At 32.8% G+C, this 20,392-nt stretch overlaps 1 protein-coding gene across 1 annotated transcript in view; it reads left to right on the plus strand.

Moving 5' to 3' along the window:
- Positions 1–18,484, plus strand: part of LOC129230668 (tetratricopeptide repeat protein 37-like) — a 138,001-nt gene extending 119,517 nt beyond the window's left edge. Inside the window, exons 39-41 of the mRNA XM_054865085.1 lie at positions 3,976–4,109; positions 9,720–9,847; positions 18,137–18,484. Coding sequence (XP_054721060.1) covers positions 3,976–4,109; positions 9,720–9,847; positions 18,137–18,147 — 273 coding nt within the window. The 3' untranslated portion in view covers positions 18,148–18,484. The remainder of the gene's footprint in view (positions 1–3,975; positions 4,110–9,719; positions 9,848–18,136) is intronic.
- Positions 18,485–20,392: the final 1,908 nt, after the last annotated feature.

Below are 20,392 nucleotides of genomic sequence, written 5' to 3' on the forward strand. Positions count from 1 at the left end.
ATCGTCCATCATTTGAGATATCTCTTCTACTACTTTTATTTTCAGTCCTTAAAAAAAGTGTCTTTTTTTTTTTTTTTCAATTCGGTGGTTTCCAAGGAATTTACTGTTCATCCACAATCGTTAACCTTAACAGTAAAAAAAAAAAACTTGATTCCTTGACTATGCAGCTTCAGACGAAGGAAGAGAAAAAAAAACAATAGTACTGAGATGTCCAGAAGAAAAACATGTTTTTTTTGTATCAGAGTAATTTTACTATCATAGCTGTACCAAAACATTACAATTCGATTTCTTTTTTTTTTTGCCTCCAGCAATGGATCAAAGGCATGATTTTTTTATTGGAGAAATGCGTTGAATTTTTTGCATTAAAAGTGAATTTGCCACCCCCTAAAAACTGCCGCCCGGGATGGACCGCCCCCTCCCCCCCCCTAGCTACGCCACTGGCATCAGGTTGCACCGTTGAAACTTTGAGGTGGAGGGGTGGAGGTAATTTGATTAAGATTCATCGTCATTGAGGGTGGGAGGGGGGAGGTCACCTCCTGCCATATTTCAAATACAATTATTTAAAAAAAACACTTGCTTATTTTTTCAATTGAAACCACATGCAAAATTTTGCAGACAGATTATGAAATTCTAATAGCTTGTCGCAGACAGCTACAAAACTTTTTGCCTCTGGGTACCAAGGTGTGGTATAACTGTATTAATAATTATTTATTTTTACTTGAAGTGTAATTCTGCTGTCCAAAGGAAATGAGTCAGTCAATCAATTTGGGTGGTGAAAAAAAAAATGAAATCTGCCCTATAGGAGGCACTATTATACCAGTTCTCTGCTCCTGAGAGAAACAGTTGAGTTTAAGTTTCTGTAAGAAAATAGATTTTTTAAATTCCAGTATCTTATTATCAATGTCATTTTCAAGTATTGCCTGTGTTTGATATGTTAGGAGTGTCACAAAAATATCATACAAAATAATACCCAGAGCCGGCCTTAAGCCGATTAGAGCAAAAAGACCCAATTGGGCCCCGCGCCAGCAGGGGCTCCGCTCTAAAAAGTCTTTTTTTCCCTTTCTCCTGAAAATAAATAAGAAAAAAAGAAAAGAAAAGAAAAAGTTCAAATGAACTTTACTGATATTTATTATAATACGCTTAACTGATACTTAATTTGGTAGTATGGAGCTATTTTCAGTTCGATTAACGGATTTAGGGAGAGTTTCTTTTCTATATCCAAGGCCCTATACCCACTGTACCCCATTAATTCTGATCTAGAGAAAGGGACTAGGTAGTGCGGAAGCAATGGACAAATTTTTAATGATTATTGGCAATTAATACGGTGAGCATTAACATACAGGTCAAGGGGCCCTATCCCAGGACCGTACTATCTCATGGGCAATGCAGGAATTTGCCCAAAGCCACGAAAGTTTGGGAATTCTCAAAGGTTTTAGTTCAGGAATTCCCATTTTCATTTATTTCATTTAATATATTAACTTTTATTATTTTTTTTATTTCTTCATTTTTGTTGAAAAAAAAAATGCTAAGCTCAGCAGCAATGACAATTTCTCTAATATACAATTAAAACTTAAAGTAGGTACGTTTCTAAAAAAAAAAAATAATAAAATAAATAAATAAATAATTGAATAAATAATAAACTTCAAATAGTGCTTGCTTAATATGTGTAAAACATTTCTATAACCATTCTAAAGAGAACAAATTGCCTATTGCTTTCATTCCTCTCCTAACGTTTTACATTTAGCCTGAAATTTGGTTTTTAAATCTTCAATGTCTACAAATTTCTAGGGCCAGCCATCAAACCCTGACATTTCTCCTAATGTAAACGAAGGTAACTTAAAATGCTTTTTTATGACTTCAATTTCAAAAAATTTCAGGAAGAGGCTACCCGAACGCCTACCCTTACCTCAACTTTACCACCAAAGACTAATTACATCACGAAGTTTTCAGTTTCAAAACATTTCCAATCAAGGAAGATTCATAAATTTCACAACGCCCTCCCCTTCTCCCCTAACATCTCCAAAAGTAGTCTAAAATAATGTTTTTACGATTTAAATTTCGAAACATTTCCAGCGGAAGGTCTCTGAACACCTCTTTCTAATGACCCTTTTTCTAAGCCTCAGCAGAATAGCTTAAAATTTCGCATTTACAAAATATTACCACGAGAAAACCCTTGAATTCTTCCCTTTCCATGAATAGCCTAAAATTGATTTCAGTTTTGAAAAAGATTCCGGGCAGAGTCTCCTCCCTTGTCCTCTATTGTTACCAAACAGGGCTTTAAACTGAGTTTTTAACACATCAGTATCGAAAAAATTTTGAAGAGTCGCCGAATCTTCTGACGTCACTAATGATAGTTTAAAATAGCGCCTTAAATCCTTGAATTTTGAAAGTTTTCTGCAGGCGATCACCAAATTCCCTTTCTTCATCTTCATCAAACATTACCCAATTGGGACTACAATTTCAGGAAAAATTTCTGAGAGAAACGCCCAATTTCTGGTCGTTATCAAAATTAGCCTCAACTTATCCTAAATTTGAAAAAATAATTAAGTAAGTAAAAACCTCCGCCCCCTCCCCCTCCCTTAATTTCACAAAAAATGCCCTCATTTGCGGTTTCAGAGGCCAGCTTTGAAGACTCTTCCGTGAACCGTAGGCGGTTTATCTAACTTCTAACTCCCTCCTCATTTCCGTATGAAAACTGCTCAGAAAAAAAAGACTTCAGTTTTGAAGAATTTCCAAGAGGAGGTCTCCCATTCATTGCAACTCCGTTCTACTTTCGACATCAACAAAGACAGTCCAAATTTTATTTTTTAGAACTGGAAAATTTCGGTGAATTTTACTTTTCTGTCAAAGCAATAAATTGCTTGCGGCTCGTACATGGGGGAGGGGAGGGGGAGAAACCGTCCCCTTACTTTTCAGAGTTAAAATTAATGATCTATAGGAAAAGGATTTTTTACTGGGTGGATTGATTTATTTCCCTCAAATAAAAACTGAAAATTCCAACTAAATGGACCTTTTCGTGTATCTCACGATAATTGAACTTGATTTTAAAGTGGGAAGTCTACGGTGACCATTCGTCTCTATTTTGGAGGCCATATTCCACATGTTTTGGAGATTATTTAATCATGTTGAAATCCCGTAATAAAGTCCAATTTTACAAAAAAAAAAAAAAAAACTCAGCACCAGGGGCACCGTTTCCATATCCCCACACTTTTTTTGACCCACCACTTTTTTCGTGCATCAGCCACCTAAGATAGTGCATAAAGAATTTCAAGGCTACTTATCTTACGTTCCTATAAAACTAACATATTTTTGTAGGCATTCATTCATTCATTTCTTAATAAATAAATGAATAAATCAAAATAAAAAGTTATGTAGCAACTTGATAAAAGACGGATAATTGCAGTGATTTCGAATAATACCCGCCGCGGAAAAATCGACGCTATTTCTCAAATTTGTAATAATTCTTTAAAGGGCCCCGCCAGAATTCTCCAATTGGGCCCCGCATATGCCAAGGCCGGCTCTGATAATACCTATCATAACAGATGCTTTGCATTTATTGGACTTAAATTCATTTGGTTTTGGTCACCTATTCCAATATTTTTTTAAAAATTTTGACCTTATGTATAAGTACTAAAACAAGTGGTTACATTTTAATATTATGTCAATTTGGTAATTAAATTTTGCATCATCCAAAAGTTGCAAAATTTTTATGACTATTAAGCAGTAGTCACATAGAAGTGTGACTGTTACTTAGTATCCCAAAAGCTCAGAACTTCTGCATTCAAAAAGTGACTCCTTGTTACTTCAAAATGTGCATGTTAAATTTTTACAATTTTTCGCTTTAATAAGATTAATTTTATCCTTTATTTCTTTCTGATTAAGGTAAATCAGTTTACTTTTTATTGTGAGTACATTTTTCTGTCATTTATTTATTCCATTTTCGAAAATACCAGTGTTGAATTTCTCTTTACATAGGTGAATATTGATGAAAGAGAAAAATGGTTAAAGCTGGGGGAAGAAGCGAGTGGTAAAGCAGTGCACCTTTTCCCATCTAGTCAGGCTGCACGCTTCATGCAAGGATTGTTCGCTTTGGAATCTGGAAATAAGAAGTAATTCATTTATGCATTGTGAAACCTTTTTTCATTAATATGATTCTTCAAATTCATTAACTAAACAAAAATTGCTTTTGATGATGATTGAACCTAAGTCTCGCTAACTGCTGCTCATAAAGGTGAGGATGCAAGGGAGTAAGATTCTGAAACAAGAATTCAGAAATTTTAAAACTCGGCCTTTTTTTCGGCTTTTTCTTTTTCTTTTTCATGTTTTATATGTTCTCATACTTTACGGGCCTGATGTGGCCCACAAAGCTGATCCATATGACCCATTGATATTTCACAAATCAAAAAGGTTAATCTGGAACCCGAAAAACAACCAATCTTCATCATTCAATATTATGAACGATTTTGTCAACTTTGATGTCAAATCGTCAGAAATTCGTTTCTAAAAAACTGTTGGAAACTTCTCTTTAATAAAATAACACAATTCTTGGTTTGTGATTTTCCGTCTTTTCCATTTTTGCCCCATCGTTATCTAAAAAGTTTTATATCTATTTTGATTTTATGTGTATTCTGGCCCGTGAGATTCATCTTAGTGTATGGTGCCATCCGGGGGGAAAAAAGGTTGTGCACCACTTGGCTAAACTATTAGATTTTTATTTTCTTCTTTTTGGTGAAATTTATTGTCATTTGTATGTTTATTTTCAATGAGTATTTTTAGTTTAAAACAGAAAGAATGTTTCCTAAGTAGTGCATAGTTTTGTAACTGAAATATAAGAATAAATTGTCAAAGAAAAAAAAAGCAAAGCCTATTGAAGAATAGAGAAGTTTTTGATTTTTCAATTTCATTTTTATATGGTAGAATAACATGTATGAACATCATCAGTGAAAAAAATTTTGTGATACAATAAGTAAGTTTTTTTAAAAATAATTTTTAAAATTCAAGCTAATGTGACGTCAAATGGCTCAGGAAGTGACGTCATCCGCTCTTCCGCTGCGCTTTAGCTGACAAGGAGAAACCGACAAAAGTGCAGTTGGCTTTGTTTAAAATGCACTTGGCAGTTTGGCGATAATTTACAGAAATCGCTGCAAGACTTTTAACAACACCGCGCCTAAGGCCTAAGAAGGAGCGGTTTTCTTTGTCTGCCATTTATGACTTCAAGCCTTTCTTTCTATTATTAAGTATGGCAAGCACTGGTACTTACTAGTATTGTTTTGTACCCCAATGCACTTCAAGTTCAAGGAGAAATCCCGGAAAACGTTTTGTTAGTGTTCCACGAAATAATCTTAAGTAAAAGTGGTTTGTTATATGCAGAACTGCCAACTTTTATCGTAGCATAGTTTTGCGCACCCATGGAGGAGGGGGGCGGAACATTTAATAACAAATGAAGCAGACGCAGTGAATAATTTAAGATTAAATTTGCAATACTGGTCTGCCACTGATGACTAAAGTTACTATTTTGAAGCAAAGGTGACTATGGCGACTATTTTACCTAAAATATTGCCAAAAACCACTATTTTGCAATCAGTTGTAAAGTACAGCGATTTCTTTAGTGAAAAAGCGACTAAAATACATGAAAACTCTTCTCTTTTTCCCTTGAGCAAATGAGTTGAAAATTCGCTTACAAATTCATCTCCTAGTTTCCGATAGGGAAAAAGAAAATAAAAAACAGGAACATTTTACCGCTTTCATTTTTTTTTTTGAAAATAAGCACTTGAAAAACTAGAAAAAATAAATATAATAAACATATTCATGATTAAAAATTTCTGTTTTTCATATTTTTGAACAAAAAGTTTTTTTTTTTTTTGATCATGGTTTCTTTATAAAGTTTGTTTCCTCTGCTACTATTTTTACTAACTATTGTTTGCATTCTGAATGAATGTCAGTAAAATTTTTCCTTTTAAGAGAAAATTTTTTCGAAACAGGAGCTAATTTTCACGCGATTGGAAATATAGCGAATGCTGCATTTCTATTTCTTTTTATCCTGTCAGTCTTATGTATTTAATAAACAGTAAGACTCAAGAAATCATACCAGAAAGTTTCTTTAAAAAGGATTTGACCCAAGTCAGGAAACTCTTTTCTGCATCTGGTGACTATTTAGAGACTTTTTCATATTACAGGCTACTAAAGCAACTATTTTTAGCAGCGGAAAAAATATTTTTTTTTTTAGAATCATTTGTTACAATTTTTTTTTTGAAACAAATGTTTGGAACATTACTAAGCACAAAAGCAATATTTTGTAATTAATTTTAATATAGATATTATCTGTAATGCTTTATTTATTTATTTGGATTGTAAAAAGAAAAAAAAATCTTAAGTTTTCGACACGATTTCGTAGCGTCGTAGTTCAAGAGTTCGTAGAAACTGCGATTTGTTGGTAGCAGTTGGCAGCTCTGGCTATATGCAGAAAGGAGAATGGCTCAGAGAAAATGAGATTTCACTGATTACCCTGTCTGGCAAAATGGAATTTTATAATGTATAAAAATTACAAGTGTTGTATCATCGGCCTGTCATATTGCAAAACTTATGAACTTAGAAGAAGACTTTAGTTTGGGTAAAAATTGCTCGAAATATTTATGAAACAAATTTTTAGAAGTAAGCAATATCAAACCACACTGACAACTTTTTAATTCGATAAATAATGATTATAATTTTTTTTAGTGCTTGAACGTAACAAAAGTATTTATGTTTCGTAATTTGAATAAATAAATTCAGGAGCTAACTTATTTTCAGAATAAACTTTGAGGTAGTTCTTGATTATGTATTGTCCACTTTATGGGGGGCATAAAAAGGTTAGAACTGCGGGTCTAGAACAATGCCAATGCTCTGTGTCTTTTTATTTTCATCCTTTTATCTGTTTGCATACCATAATACTCGTCTTAGAATTTTGGGATGCTTAACATTTTTTGTTGTATCTCATCAACACAATGACTGATTTCAACTTTACTTTAAAAAGTGCTAAATTATATTTGTTTTTAGTGCATGTAAATTTAAAATAGTTTAATGGTTATGTAATATTAAGTGCTGAATTAGTATTAGTTTTATTTGTTATTTCCTTCATTTGACAACGAAATCCATTACAGTTTCAAACTTAAATCCTTTATATGGCATTAGGACATTTTTTATTTTAGTCCGGTGGCATGGATTTTAAGTACCAAATGGAAATCAGATAGCTGTGGATTTACCTGGTGGTTTATTGACAAAATACTTGAGTTCACATTATACTTTTCATTTTGTTGATGTCAACTAATGTTTTGTCAACTGAAGAGAATTTACTTACTTTTTAATCTTAAACTTTATTAATTAGTGCATACAAACTTTGCATTCAAAAAAAAATCCCCCCCCCCTCCCTTGAAAAATTAATGCATGTCAAAAATAAATAGTAACTGCTAATTTAACATATACAAATTAATTTGAAACGAGCTGATGTGTGCATCACATGACTTCCTTTTACTCCAATTTAATGTCATTTTCTCATGATTGGCAGTTTTAATGTGATTCAATAGTTTACTTTCTAAATATCACCTACAGTGGCCAAATTGAAACCAGATTTTAAAAAAAAGAAATTAATTTTAATTCTGAAATTTCAAATTCAAATTATGTTTCTCGCAATCACGACAGGGCCCTACTCATTGGACTTATTGTTTCTAGAAATGACTCCCGTCCTCCCAAGCCTGCCCTTCCTCCTGGGGGTTACTTGTGCATAGTTGGGTATGTGTGTGCAGACGCACGTGCATGCATGTGTAGTCTTGTGTGTGTGTGTGTGTGTGTAGACCTGTGTGTATGCATGTAGGTGTGTGTGTGTGTGTATGTGTGTAGCGGCTTGTGTTCGGGATTGTGTATGTGCGTAACGATGCGTGTGTGTGAGCATGCGTGGGTGTAGGACATGGATGCCACCGACCAGTAGAAGCGGCTACCGGGGGACAGTACTCAGGACCGGAGGCCGGTGAGCATTGGTGCTGCAGAGGCCCCTGGTCCAAGCTGAAAAAGGAACCAAACACCAAGGACGGTGAAGTAAGAACAATAAGCAATCGTGATTGCTCAAAAAAAAAAAAAATTTAAATCACCAAATTTGTTGCCAAGCTGGCGACAAAAAGACTGGCGATATTTCACCAAGTGTTCGCCAAATTGTAACACCACTTGAGTTCACATCGAAATTAACAATGATTTCCCCCCAAAAAGGGGCAAAAGACCCCCTTTGGAGCATCCAAATGCAACCAAAAAAGTAGGTACACAACTAGACCCCACTAGGAGTCTAAGTACCAAATTTCAACTTTCTAGGACATTCCGTTCTTGAGTTATGCGACATACATACACACATACGCACATACGTACATACAGACTTCGCGAGAAAACTCGTTGTAATTAACTCGGGGATCTTCATAATGGATATTTGGGGTGTCTGTACGTTCCTAGGCATATATCCACGTGTGGTCGGGTTGAAAAATAAACTCAACATTCATTCGGGGGTGAGCAAAATGGAAATTAAGGCCGATTTTCGAGTGAAAATTTTTTCGAGAATACAATACTTCCTTTTTTGTAAAAGGAATTAAAAAGAAAATGAGTGGCCAGTGGTTTTTTTTCCCCCGGTTTGCTCATTATTGCATGTTATAGCAAAAAAGATAAAACAATTTCGTAAACACTTTCAAAAATACATATTTAATGAGAATTTAAGACATTTTGAAAAATTACAAAGGAACTGAAATCCCACGCATTACATTTAAATAAAAATGGGTAAAATCATCACTTTTTGCATTTTAATCATAATGAAAAAATTATTAATACTTTCTTTATAAATATGAAAAACATCTTGAAATTTTAACTAATACTAAGCGATACTTCAAAAATACATTTTCAGTTTAGCTGCAAAATACATTTCTATAAACCCTTCTTTGGTGCCAAAATAAATTAAAGCACTTTGGCTAAAAAGCCATACTATAAAAATATTTTCCTTTTTTTTTGCAAAGTTAAAACACAAAAACTTAAAACGGAATAAAATTAAATGGAATTTAAAAATAGAAAATAATAAAAGAGAAAATGAAAGGAAAAGAACAAAAAAAAGAAAGAAGGAAAGAAAAAGATATATCAAAATTTATTGCCAATAAAGTGAAGTTGTTCGTTTAACTTCCCGGTTTCTTAAACTTTGAATCTCTCATCCTCCCGGAAAAAGTCAAATGTCATCATCGAAGTCACTTCAGGAAGGTTATTCTCTCACAAATCCAACCTCCATTGTGTATTAAACGGATTAATTAATAGATTTCAATGCTTTAAATGCAGAGCGTACTACATGCTCTTAGTCTTAACACGGTACCTCTCTCGGAGTGAGTTTCCGTGCAGATATGTGACGTCACCTTTTGCACATGGGATTTTTAAAAATTCATTAAAAATCAGTCGTGTTTTAATATACTGGGTCGGTGAATTTCTGAGTTTTGAAGGTCAGTTAACAATATCTAATATTCAAAATAGGAATATTTAATAGATTGCAACTTCCCTATTATTCAAAGTAAACTGTTTTCAGGGTCTTTTGCTCCAAATAAAATAACTTAGATAGCTGAATATTTGAATGACGTTAATTTTGCTTATTTTCTGAAATTGATGTTTAATAGGAATATTCCTAACAGCAATGAACATAGTACTGATCATTGAATACTATTTCATTTCAGTTTAGCCAGAAGGAGCTTTGAAAAGGTAGTTTCTGATCCAGTGATCAAAGAACCAAAGTGGATGGAGAAAGCTGCTAAATGCATAATGGATATAAATAATTTGAAAAGAAAAGCTGACAAAGATCAAGGTAATTTTAAGCTATGACTGATTGTAAAATTTATATTACATAACTAAAATTGTGAAAAAAGAAACCATTTCCTCCAAATTTTAATGTAAATTTCATTAAAGTACTTATTGCAGAACTTTTTTTGTGTGTATTTTCATGTCCATTTTTTGATGTATGAGTTTTTTTCATTCTTTGAATTGTCCAAACATGAGCAAAAACTTCATGGTGCTAAAATATTTTATTTTAAAAATTAAACATTGATCTAAAATTTTATTTTATTCATTTAAAGTATAGTTTATTGAACATTACAGTATTGTGTTGAGTCTCTTACCTCAGTGCAATGTTTTGAAACCTAATGTTTTATTTTACTTTGTGCATTCCTGATTTTTCCTCATGTTTTGAGAATGTTTTTAGAAATGCTAAAAATTTGTCTATGGAGAATCGTTTGCAACGGATACTCAACTTTTATCTAGTTAGTGAAAAATGTGCAGAATAACCTCTGAACAATCATTACACTACTGTCCGGAAATAGTTTTTCTGAATCCACTTTAACTTGTTAATGATTGTCCCGCTACCTGATAAGATATATTTCTGAAAATTGCAAACTATCAACAAAGCTTACTGCAAAAATGTTTGAATTTAATCTTTCAATTCTTTCTAATTTCAGTTTTTTGATTTTCCTCTTTTCCAAAATATTATATTCTCTTCCTTATATTTCCAACTTACTGCTTTTAGTATTTTTCTGGGGCTGAAAGAAATATAACTGATTGTTGCATATGTAAATATACTCCATAAGTAATGTAGCTTTACTTTGGTATAGATTTTAATGTTTTTTGTTTATTAGTCCAGCCCTCCTTTGAACCCTATCCAACACATTAAGATCTTTCTTCAACCAAAGATAATAAAACTGAACAGCATACTCCAAATAAGGTCTATCCAGACTTCTGCATTAAGGTCATATGAAATAGATCTATTGTGATAAAATCCAGCACTGCTTCTTCTTTGCTAATGATAGATCTCTTCAAATATGAGGTTGCATGCTTGTTAACTTGACCACTTGTAATTTTTCAATATTGAATAACATAACTTGCTTACTGCACACTCAGAAATCTTACTTAATTCTCTAATATTTTTTATTTGTTCTTCATTGCCCACAGTTCTTGTGAACAAAGGTGCCTTCTGCCCCTCCCCTCTCCCTCAAAAGAGAAAAGTACTCCTGAAAACAACTCCCTTTAAAAATTTCAATAACTTAGGCTGCACTATGACCCCTCAGTTGGGCATCCCTGTTATAACTTTGACATCATCTGCATAGGTATTGATGTTACTATATACCTTTTACTAATACCATTTATAAAAGTAATATTTACCAATGTCCTTAAAACTGAACCATGTGAAACTCCACTGAAACATTATTCCACTTAGAATGATTGCCCTTATAGCCCAAGAGCGAGTGACATATTTTGGGAAGGTATTTTAGACACTTAGAAACTGAAAAAATTGAACAATTTGAATGTTAGGGAATCTGGAATAGAGAGTCTGCAAGGTCATTTGCGGTTATTTTGCTACTGCGCAGCTAATTGAAGTTGCGTAGTAGCAAAAAAAAATCTATCCTCTAGGCACCTTGGAACTGTTTAAAATTTTGATTTTGGAACTTGATGAATGCAAAAATAACACTCCCAGGGTGTGTACACGATTACAAAATACTCCCAGACATCCTCGAGCATGCGTAAAACCATTTTAAAAATAAATCCAATTGGCGTTTGCAAGAAAAAACGGTAAAAACCCTCATCTTTTTGGCAAATTGGAAACACTTTGTGTTATCAGTTTAGCTCTTGCAGAATACATATATAACGCTTCCAGACTGTGTAAACAATTATATAATGCTCCTAGATGTCCTCGAACTTACGAAAAACCTTTTAAAAAGCAATTCCTCTAGGAATTCGCAAAAAAACCAATAAAAACCCCATTTGTTAGGCAAATTGCATATACTTTATTTTTGCAATTTAGCACACAATGCATAATTCCACTCCCAGACTGTTTAAACAATTATAAAATACTCCCCGACGTCCTCTAACCTGCGAAATCCAAATTTGAAAACAAATCCTGTTGGCATTTGCAAAAAAAAAAAAAAAAAATCAATCAAAAACTTATCCTTTAGAAAATTGAAACTTCTTTATTTTATTAGTTTTGCTCTTACAGAATGTGAAAATTTGGCTCCCAGACAGTTCAGACGGTTCAAAAATACTTCCCAACTTTCCTAAACTTTTGACAAATCAACGAAAAAACCAGACCTTCAGGCACTTGCAAAAATCAATCAAAAAAAAAACAATCCTTTAGGCGAATTGGAAATATTTTAGTTTCTTAGTTTACTTCTTACAGAATACAGAACTAGAACTCCGACGTTGTTTAGATGGCCTTCAAGTACTGCCAGACTGCCTTGGACATGAAAAAAAATCATTTAAAAAACCAATGGGAATGTTTTTAGTGTCTTATTTTAGCTCTTACAGAATAAAGAAACATCACTCTCGGACTGTTTGGATGGCTATAAAACAAACCGCTGCGGCCTCAAACTTGTGAAAATCAACCATAAACCTGTCTCTCTGGCTTTAAAAAATAATCATTAAAAAGCTCATTCTTTAGGCTCCTTGCAATTATTCCAGTGTCTTATTTTAACACTTACAGAAGATAGAAGTAGCACTTCCTGACTGTTTGAATGATTATAAAGCACCCCCATACGGCCTCTCGAATTTCCAAAAAATCAGGTGAAAAAATCAGGTCTGCTCTTACAAGCAGACTGTTTGGATGCTTAAAAAAAAAACCTCCCTCCCCCCCCCCAACCACATGCCTCTAATGACTCTGAACATGCGATAAATCAACCAAAAAACCCCATTCTCTGGACACTAACAAAAAAAAATCATTCGGGAAAAAAAACAATCTTCTAGGTATGTTTGAGATATTGAAGTTTCTTAGTTTAACTCTTACAGAATACAAAATAGTTTTTGTGTGATCAGATTACTCCGAAGAAATAAATTGCTGCAAAACGCTTAGTAAACCACCAGAGCTCCAGCGGGCCAGCATAGTTACATTTTTCATTGTACCCGATATCAACGAAAAGGTCTTTTTTGATTCATTCATTTAAAACCTTTATTCGTGTTAGGTCAATGTTTAAAGCAGTCACATGCATCTTGAACTGCTACAAATTTTTAACCTTAATTAATAAACATAGTCAAAATATTTATGAGAGCCTAAAACATATTTTTTGTGTATCTAATTAAAAGCATATTAGTGTTAATTTGGGATGTCTTACAACCGCCAAACACTATAGGAGTGCAATGTCTGTATTCTCTAAAAGTTAAATTGAAAAACTACAATTACTCCAAGGTTTTTGTTTATTTTTCGATGATTCGGGGCTGTCTAATAGTGTTTCATAACCGTCCAAACCGTTTGGAAGTGCACTTTCTGCCTTTTGTTACAGATCAACTGAGAAACTCGCAAGTACTATTTTTTTCCGCAAGTTCTAAGCCATATGGGGGTGTTTGATAACCATCCAATCAGTCTGGAAGCAATATTTCTTTAATCTGTAAGAGGTAAAATGAAGCACTAAAATAATAACAAAGGTGCCTAAAGGTTGGGGTTTTTGGTTGATTTTTCGGAAGTTCAAAGCCATATGGGGGTGTTTTGTAATCATCCAAACAGTCACGGAGTGCTATTTCTTCATTCTGTAAAAGTTAAAATAAGACACTGAAATAATTGCAAAGAGCCTAAAGAATAGGTGTTTTTATGATTTTTTTTAATGCCTAAATAATGGATTTTTTGGTTGATTTTTCGCAAGTTCTAGGCCGTAGGGAGTTGTTTTATAATCATCCAAACAGTCTGGGAGTGATATTTCTTTATTCTGTAAGAGTAAAAATAAGACACTAAAAACATTCCCAAGTTTTTTTTTTTCTTTTTAATTGATTTTTTTTTCCGGAGTAGTCTGGCAGTGCTTTAATGCTGTCTAAACAATGTGGGAGTTCTAGTTCTGAATTCTGTAAGAAGTAAACTAAGAAACTAAAATATTTACAAGTCGCGTATAAAGGATTGTTTTTTTTTAAAATAATTTTTGCAAATGCCTGAAGGTCTGCTTTTTTTGTTGGTTTTTTAAAAAGTTTAGGGCAGTCTGGAAGTACTTTTGAACCGTCTGGGAGTCCAATTTTTGCATTCTGCAAGAGCAAAACTGATAAAATAAAGTATTTCCAATTTACTAAAGAATGGGGAGTTTTTTTGATTGATTTTTTTTTTTTTTGCAAATGTCTAAAGGATTTGTTTTTAAATTTGGTTTCTGCAAGTTAGAGGACGTCTGGGAGTATTTTTTAACTGTTTAAACAGTCTGGGAGCGAAATATCTGCATTGTGTGAGAGCAAAATTAAAAAAAATGAAGTATTTGCAATTTTCCTAAAAGATGGAGTTTTTATTGATTTTTTTGCAAATTCTTAAAAGATTTGCTTTTTAAAAGATTTTTCGCAAGTTCGAGGACATATACACTGTTAAAACTACAGGTTGCATTCGGCACCTTTCAGGGGTGAAACGCTTGTTTACTAGCGGCACCCAATACGGAGCCGAAATTGCACCTCTAAATAGAGTGAAAAACAGGCACCTTTCAAAAAGTAGGCAGCCGGGGTGAAAAGAATGAACCTACGGAGAGAGAAATGGCACCCTTACTGTAGATCCTCCTCCCCCGTATTGTGTGCTTTTTTTTTGAATATAATTGTGTTTTTTTTTTTTTTTTTTTTTTTTTAATAGTTTTGTTTTGATTCATGATAGTCTACGTTTTGCACACTTTTCACATTGCATGAATTCAGTACTGGAAATGATTAAAACTTGTAATTACAGCATTTGATCATATTTCAGAGTTTTCAACATAGTTAAGGAGTGCTCATTGCTTTAATTCATCTGATCGTTCTCTACATCAGTGTTTCTCAACCTCTTTTGACCCACGGGTCGGTAAAAGCAAATGAAAAATATTGCGGACCTGTGAAATTTTTATCCTTTTCTTAAAAATAAATAATAATAATTATAATAGCTCTCGGGGCGGTAAAAAAACTTGTGAAAAAACTCTGCGTACTGATATTTTTTTTTTTTTTTTGCATAGTAATATTAAAAATGAATAAAACAATAAATATCTACAGACTTTATTTGGTATCAAAGAGTTGTCACAAATATATTTAAAGTTAAAGACGAGTAATTATTTCAATAATCATAGTTAAGTTAATGATTATTTGTGAGAAATAACCGCACCGAAAGTAAAGTGTAGATGTACTTATGAATTATTTACATGAAGAGCCAAAAATATTCTGGGATATTAAAGTTACGGAAAAACAAAATCCTTTCTCGAATGTTAAAAATTTCAATCAAGAGTAACAATGAAATAAAATGCATATGAAATTTTTCGACAGTTGAAAAACCTAAAGAAATAAGAAATTCCTAACGCTAACGAAACATTAAACGCTAACAGGAAATGATTCAAACACTTGAACGAAAGAGAAAAAAAAAGCTAGACGGAGAGAGATTTCCTTTTTATTTTTTGCGCTCGCTGTTGTGTAGTAATCTACAAAGCACAAGAATCATTTTTATTTAGGTTCTCACTTGTTGATTAGTGATAAATTGCGGTTATTATTTTGGTGATTAAATGTTGCTTATCGAGTACTCAAGAAAATAATGATAGATATATTTAGTAGCATTTTGAATGATGGAAATTTCACGACAGTAACGGTCAACTGAAAATCAACAACTAACGGTACTACGGTATCGTAACGGACTAACGGTAACTGAAAAGCATTAAACGTACTTTTAACTATGTTTGAAAGCCCTAAAAGCTACAAAGTGATCAAAAGCTGTACTTACTTGTTATTTTAAATAATTATCCTAGAAAAGTTGAGATTTAATCCAATAGTGTACTTCATTCAATGTGAAAGACATAGAAGCCACGCTTAGATGCAACCTATCATTCGTCCGCCATATTGAAGTGGTTGAATGGTGAATGTATGCCGGAAGCGCATGCGCTAGCAAGTAATTTTGCGATTGCTTGCTGTTTTGGCACCCCTGTCTACGATTGTCTGCTGTTTTCGCACCCCTGCTCTACTTCCTGGCTAGTATTGCACCCTTGGGCCCCATGCTTTCACCTTAGGGGGAATATATTCACTCGTCTGGAACCTCTGGTTATAACAGTGTAGGAACATTATATAATCATTCACACAGTCTGGTAGTGTTATATATGTATTCTGCAAGAGCTAAACTGATAACAGAAAGTGTTTCCAATATGCCAAAAAGATGTTTTTTTTATTGGTTTTTTTGCAAACGCCAATTGGATTTATTTTTAAAATGGTTTTACGCATGCTCGGGGATGTCTGGGAGTATTTTGTAATCGTGTACACACTCTGGGAGTGTTATTTTTGCATTCATCAAGTTCCAAAATCAAAATTTTAAACAGTTCCAAGGTGCCTAGATGATAGATTTTTTTTGCTACTATGCAACTTCAACTAGCTGCGGAGTAGCAAAATAACCGCAAATGACCTTGCCGACTCTATATTCCAGATTCCCTAACATTCAAATTGTTCAATTTTTTCAGTTTCTAAGTGCCTAAAATACCTTCTCAAAATATGTCACCAACTCTCCGACTATTAAGAACTACTCTGTTTCTTTCCAGTCAGCTAATTTCTAACCCTAATTAAAGTTTTTGCTCTTATTCGAGTACAGTTCAGTGTGCTTGGAAGATCGATGTGTACTACCTGATCAAAAGCATTTTGAAAGTCAATGTAAATATCATGTACAAAATTCTGCCATAGGCTGATAAATGGCACTATCTGCAGAAATGAATTTTCAAAATATTTAATGAAACTTGTTTTGGATTCAATGTGCTAACTATAGGGAAATGTTGGGATTAGACGGATTTTTTTTTTAACTTTTCTTTCAGCGAAAACCAAGTAAGCAAGCTTGTATTGTAAAACTAATGTACAATAGAGGACAAAAATGTAACAAAAAAAAAGATGAAGAATAAAAAGTTTGCAGTTACTGCCTTTTACCTGCCCACAGCAGAGTTTCGTTACTTAAAGCCGTGGTAACCTAGTTATTAAAATTTTACAAATTAGTGGCACAGAAGGATCTAAACTTTCCAAAACAATATTTTAAGTATGTCAACAGACCAGTATCTTCAATAAATTCATTGAGCAGTTTCAAGAAGTTTACAAACTGCTGAAATTAGACTCACATGTCTGTTATCACCTGCTTCAGCTTTAGTAATGTTTCTTAAATATTTTTCTTTTAGGAACATGTTATGTTTGCTAGCTTCCAATCTACATCCAGTCACCAAGTTACAGGGCCGTAGTTAGAAAATAATTTTGGGGAGGGTTTAAAAACTTTCATGGTTTTTGGAACAATATTTTTTGGAAATTTTTAAATATAAACTAACATTTAAATCTCAAACCGAATTTTTTTTTTGGGAGGGGGGAGGATTGAACCCTAAGACCCCCCTCCCCCCTTGTATACAGCTCTGCCAAGTTATCTTTTCATCTTTGATTTAAGCCACTGTGAAACCACAAAATGTTTCTCTTGTGTGTATGTGTTCCTCATGCTCTTTTAAAATTTTCATGGTGGTATTTACTGACAGTCTCCAAGTTATCTTTTCATTTTTGATTTAAGCCACTGTGAAACCACAATGTTTTTCTTGTGTGTATGTGTTTGTTCCTTATCCTCTTTTTAAAGTTTCATGGCGATATTTAGCTTAGTTATTAATTTCTTTAATTACTTTGTCAAATAATTTTCATCTACTAACAACTGATAAAATTTTCTGATTTGTAATAAATTTAGCGTGATAAAATTCCATTTTCTTGATTGATCTTATGGTCAAAATCTGAGCTGCCAACTGCTACAAAAAAATAGTAGTTTCTGCACCTTGAGTTACAAGGCTTTTCATCCAAAAGTTCACTTATTTTGCATTGAAAAAGGGGTTCCTGTTAACCTCATAACATGTTAATGCAGACATCTGCTCTGCATTGTTGTGCAATTTTATGTTATTTCTTATTTTTACTAATTTAGAATTTTAAAAGTTGACAGCTCTATCCAAAATTGTCATTCCATAATGATGACTGAGAAAAAAATTAAACTATGCTGTGATTTGTGATATTAAAAAAGGAAAAAGAAATATAAAATATTAGTTTTTATAATTTTTGCAAAAAAGTGGTTTTTAATTGCTGCATGTCGCTGTATTTGTTCTTAATTTGAAGTAAAATATTTGTTTTTACTGTTAACTTTTTTTCCCCTTTTTTCATTTAGAGACCTCTTGATGAACTTCGATTCTAGTCACTGGAAGAAAATATTTCTGTGATAAAAATTGTCTTCAATGAATTGCTTATCAAATTTAACTGTATTTATTTTTATGGAATTTTGAAATATTTTTAAAAAAATTTGACAAAATAAAATGCAAATTCAAAGAAATACTGACAGATTTGTTTTTTCTTTTGTTAATAAATCATACTATAGCGGAACACACCAAAAAGTATGGTGTGTGAAAGCCAGACGATATGTATCACATATCTCAGATTTTGAAATAATATGTTCAATCATTGTGGTATGAATTTGGCTGTTCAGAATATTAGTATATTTTTTTTTTTTTTTTTTTGACTCAGCTTTTGTAAATTTTTATCAATGCAAATGATATTCTTAAATAAAATTTATTAAAATAATTATTTTCTTTCTGTATAGTATGCGTGTGCTTTATTTATTTATATATATATTTTTAACACTGTATTGCATTTTTTAGGAACAGGCTTTTAATTTAATCCAAACCATAAGACCAAATAAATCAGGATGGTGAGGTTAAAAACGGCAAAAAATCAGTGGATTAATGTTTAATCCTAGTTATTTTTGTTTAGAAAATAACCTAAAATTATAAATGCTCATGTCATAGTAATAATAACAAACTTTTTAAATTTTATTTTGACATTAACTTTTAAAATGTTTAGTATAATTTAACATCATTTTTCTACAGCTAGAAGAAAGAACCTGTGTCAGTTAGTGGCACATGGCTCAGGTACTGCAAAAACTGTAAGGCTAGAAGTATGAAACGTAGTATGGCATGCAATGCATGAGTATGTTTTCTCATATTCATGTAATTATTTTGCACCCCTGAGAACATTGACCAAAACGTAAGATTTGATTTACGCACGTGTTCTTTACCAAACTCAGTTGGGATACAACTTTTGATAAATCAAGTTTTAAAATGTCTAATTTTGTGTTTTATTTGATTTGATGTGGAGACCTTTTCATTTACCTCTGAGCTAATGCCTCCTGTGAGTTTTTTTTTTTTTTTTTGAGCAATCACGAATTGCTTATTGTTCTCATTTGACCGTTGAATGGCTTTGTATGATTTTACTTTCCCCTCGCCTTCCTCTGCGACAGGCCCCTCCCGATGCTGATCCTCTAGCGAAAACAGGTTGCGGCCATATCCTACACACGCACGCATACATACACACACACCACTGCACACACACGCATACACACATGAGCGCCTACATGACACGCGTGTACATACACACAAACGTGCATGTACACACACACGCCGAATACACAGATGCTCGTGATTGCGAAAAACATAATTTGAATTTTGAATTCAAGATGCCAAAAATTCAAAAATTTTCTTTTCTTTTTTTTTCTATTTTAAATATTAAGCATAGAAAAGAGTGACATATTACAAGAAAGCAAATGTATAAATGGAGCAATTTTTATATTAAAAAAAAATTCTTAAACAAGGTGGTTCAAAACAGGTTTTTTTAATACTTGCTCTGTTGCTGGTGTGTGGAACAAGCTTATTAATTTTTGCCAAAAACAAAAGTGAATAACAGTATTCATAAATGTAACTTTTATGTAAATAAAATACTAACTCCAAATGTGTCTGTCCAGGGTAAACTCGGAAATTACCTGCCTGATTTTGTTGAAATTTTTAGTTTGTGTTGGTTTAGTGCAGAGGTTTATAGACTGTTTCCAAAAAAAATTAGATGAATAGTTCTTTTTTTATTCAAAATTACTTTCAGGACCCAAAAATGGATCTTTTTATTTAAAATATATATTGTATCATCTCAATTTTAGTTTCATTAGAAAGCGCGGAAAAAATACCCTCCAAAGAACATTTTCTACCTACAGTCCAATGAAACAGTCCCTCTCATTAGTTAAGGAATGGCCTTAATTAATGAGGGGGAAAAGTTATACTCATTTTAAATGAAGGGAAAATCAATTTTTGAACTCAACATTTGAACTGTTCCCATTTTTGTTCAAATGTGGACAAATATAATTCTTTGACTGTTTTAAGGCTTCTCCGATAATGGGGGACTTAAATTTTTCGCCTTTTGATTTATTATCCTTTTGTTATTGAGTGTCTGTTTGTTTGTGCAGCCTAGAAAAGTTTTGCTAACAATTTAATTTTGAATTTACAGTTAAAATTTTCATTGCTGTTGTATTTAATCTAATCAAGACCTAAACCCTGTTTTAACTGTATTTAAGACTAGTCTAAGCAGATGTGGATTTTGATTTTAA

Source organism: Uloborus diversus, chromosome 1 (genome assembly GCF_026930045.1).
Source record: "Uloborus diversus isolate 005 chromosome 1, Udiv.v.3.1, whole genome shotgun sequence".
NCBI lineage: Eukaryota > Metazoa > Arthropoda > Arachnida > Araneae > Uloboridae > Uloborus > Uloborus diversus.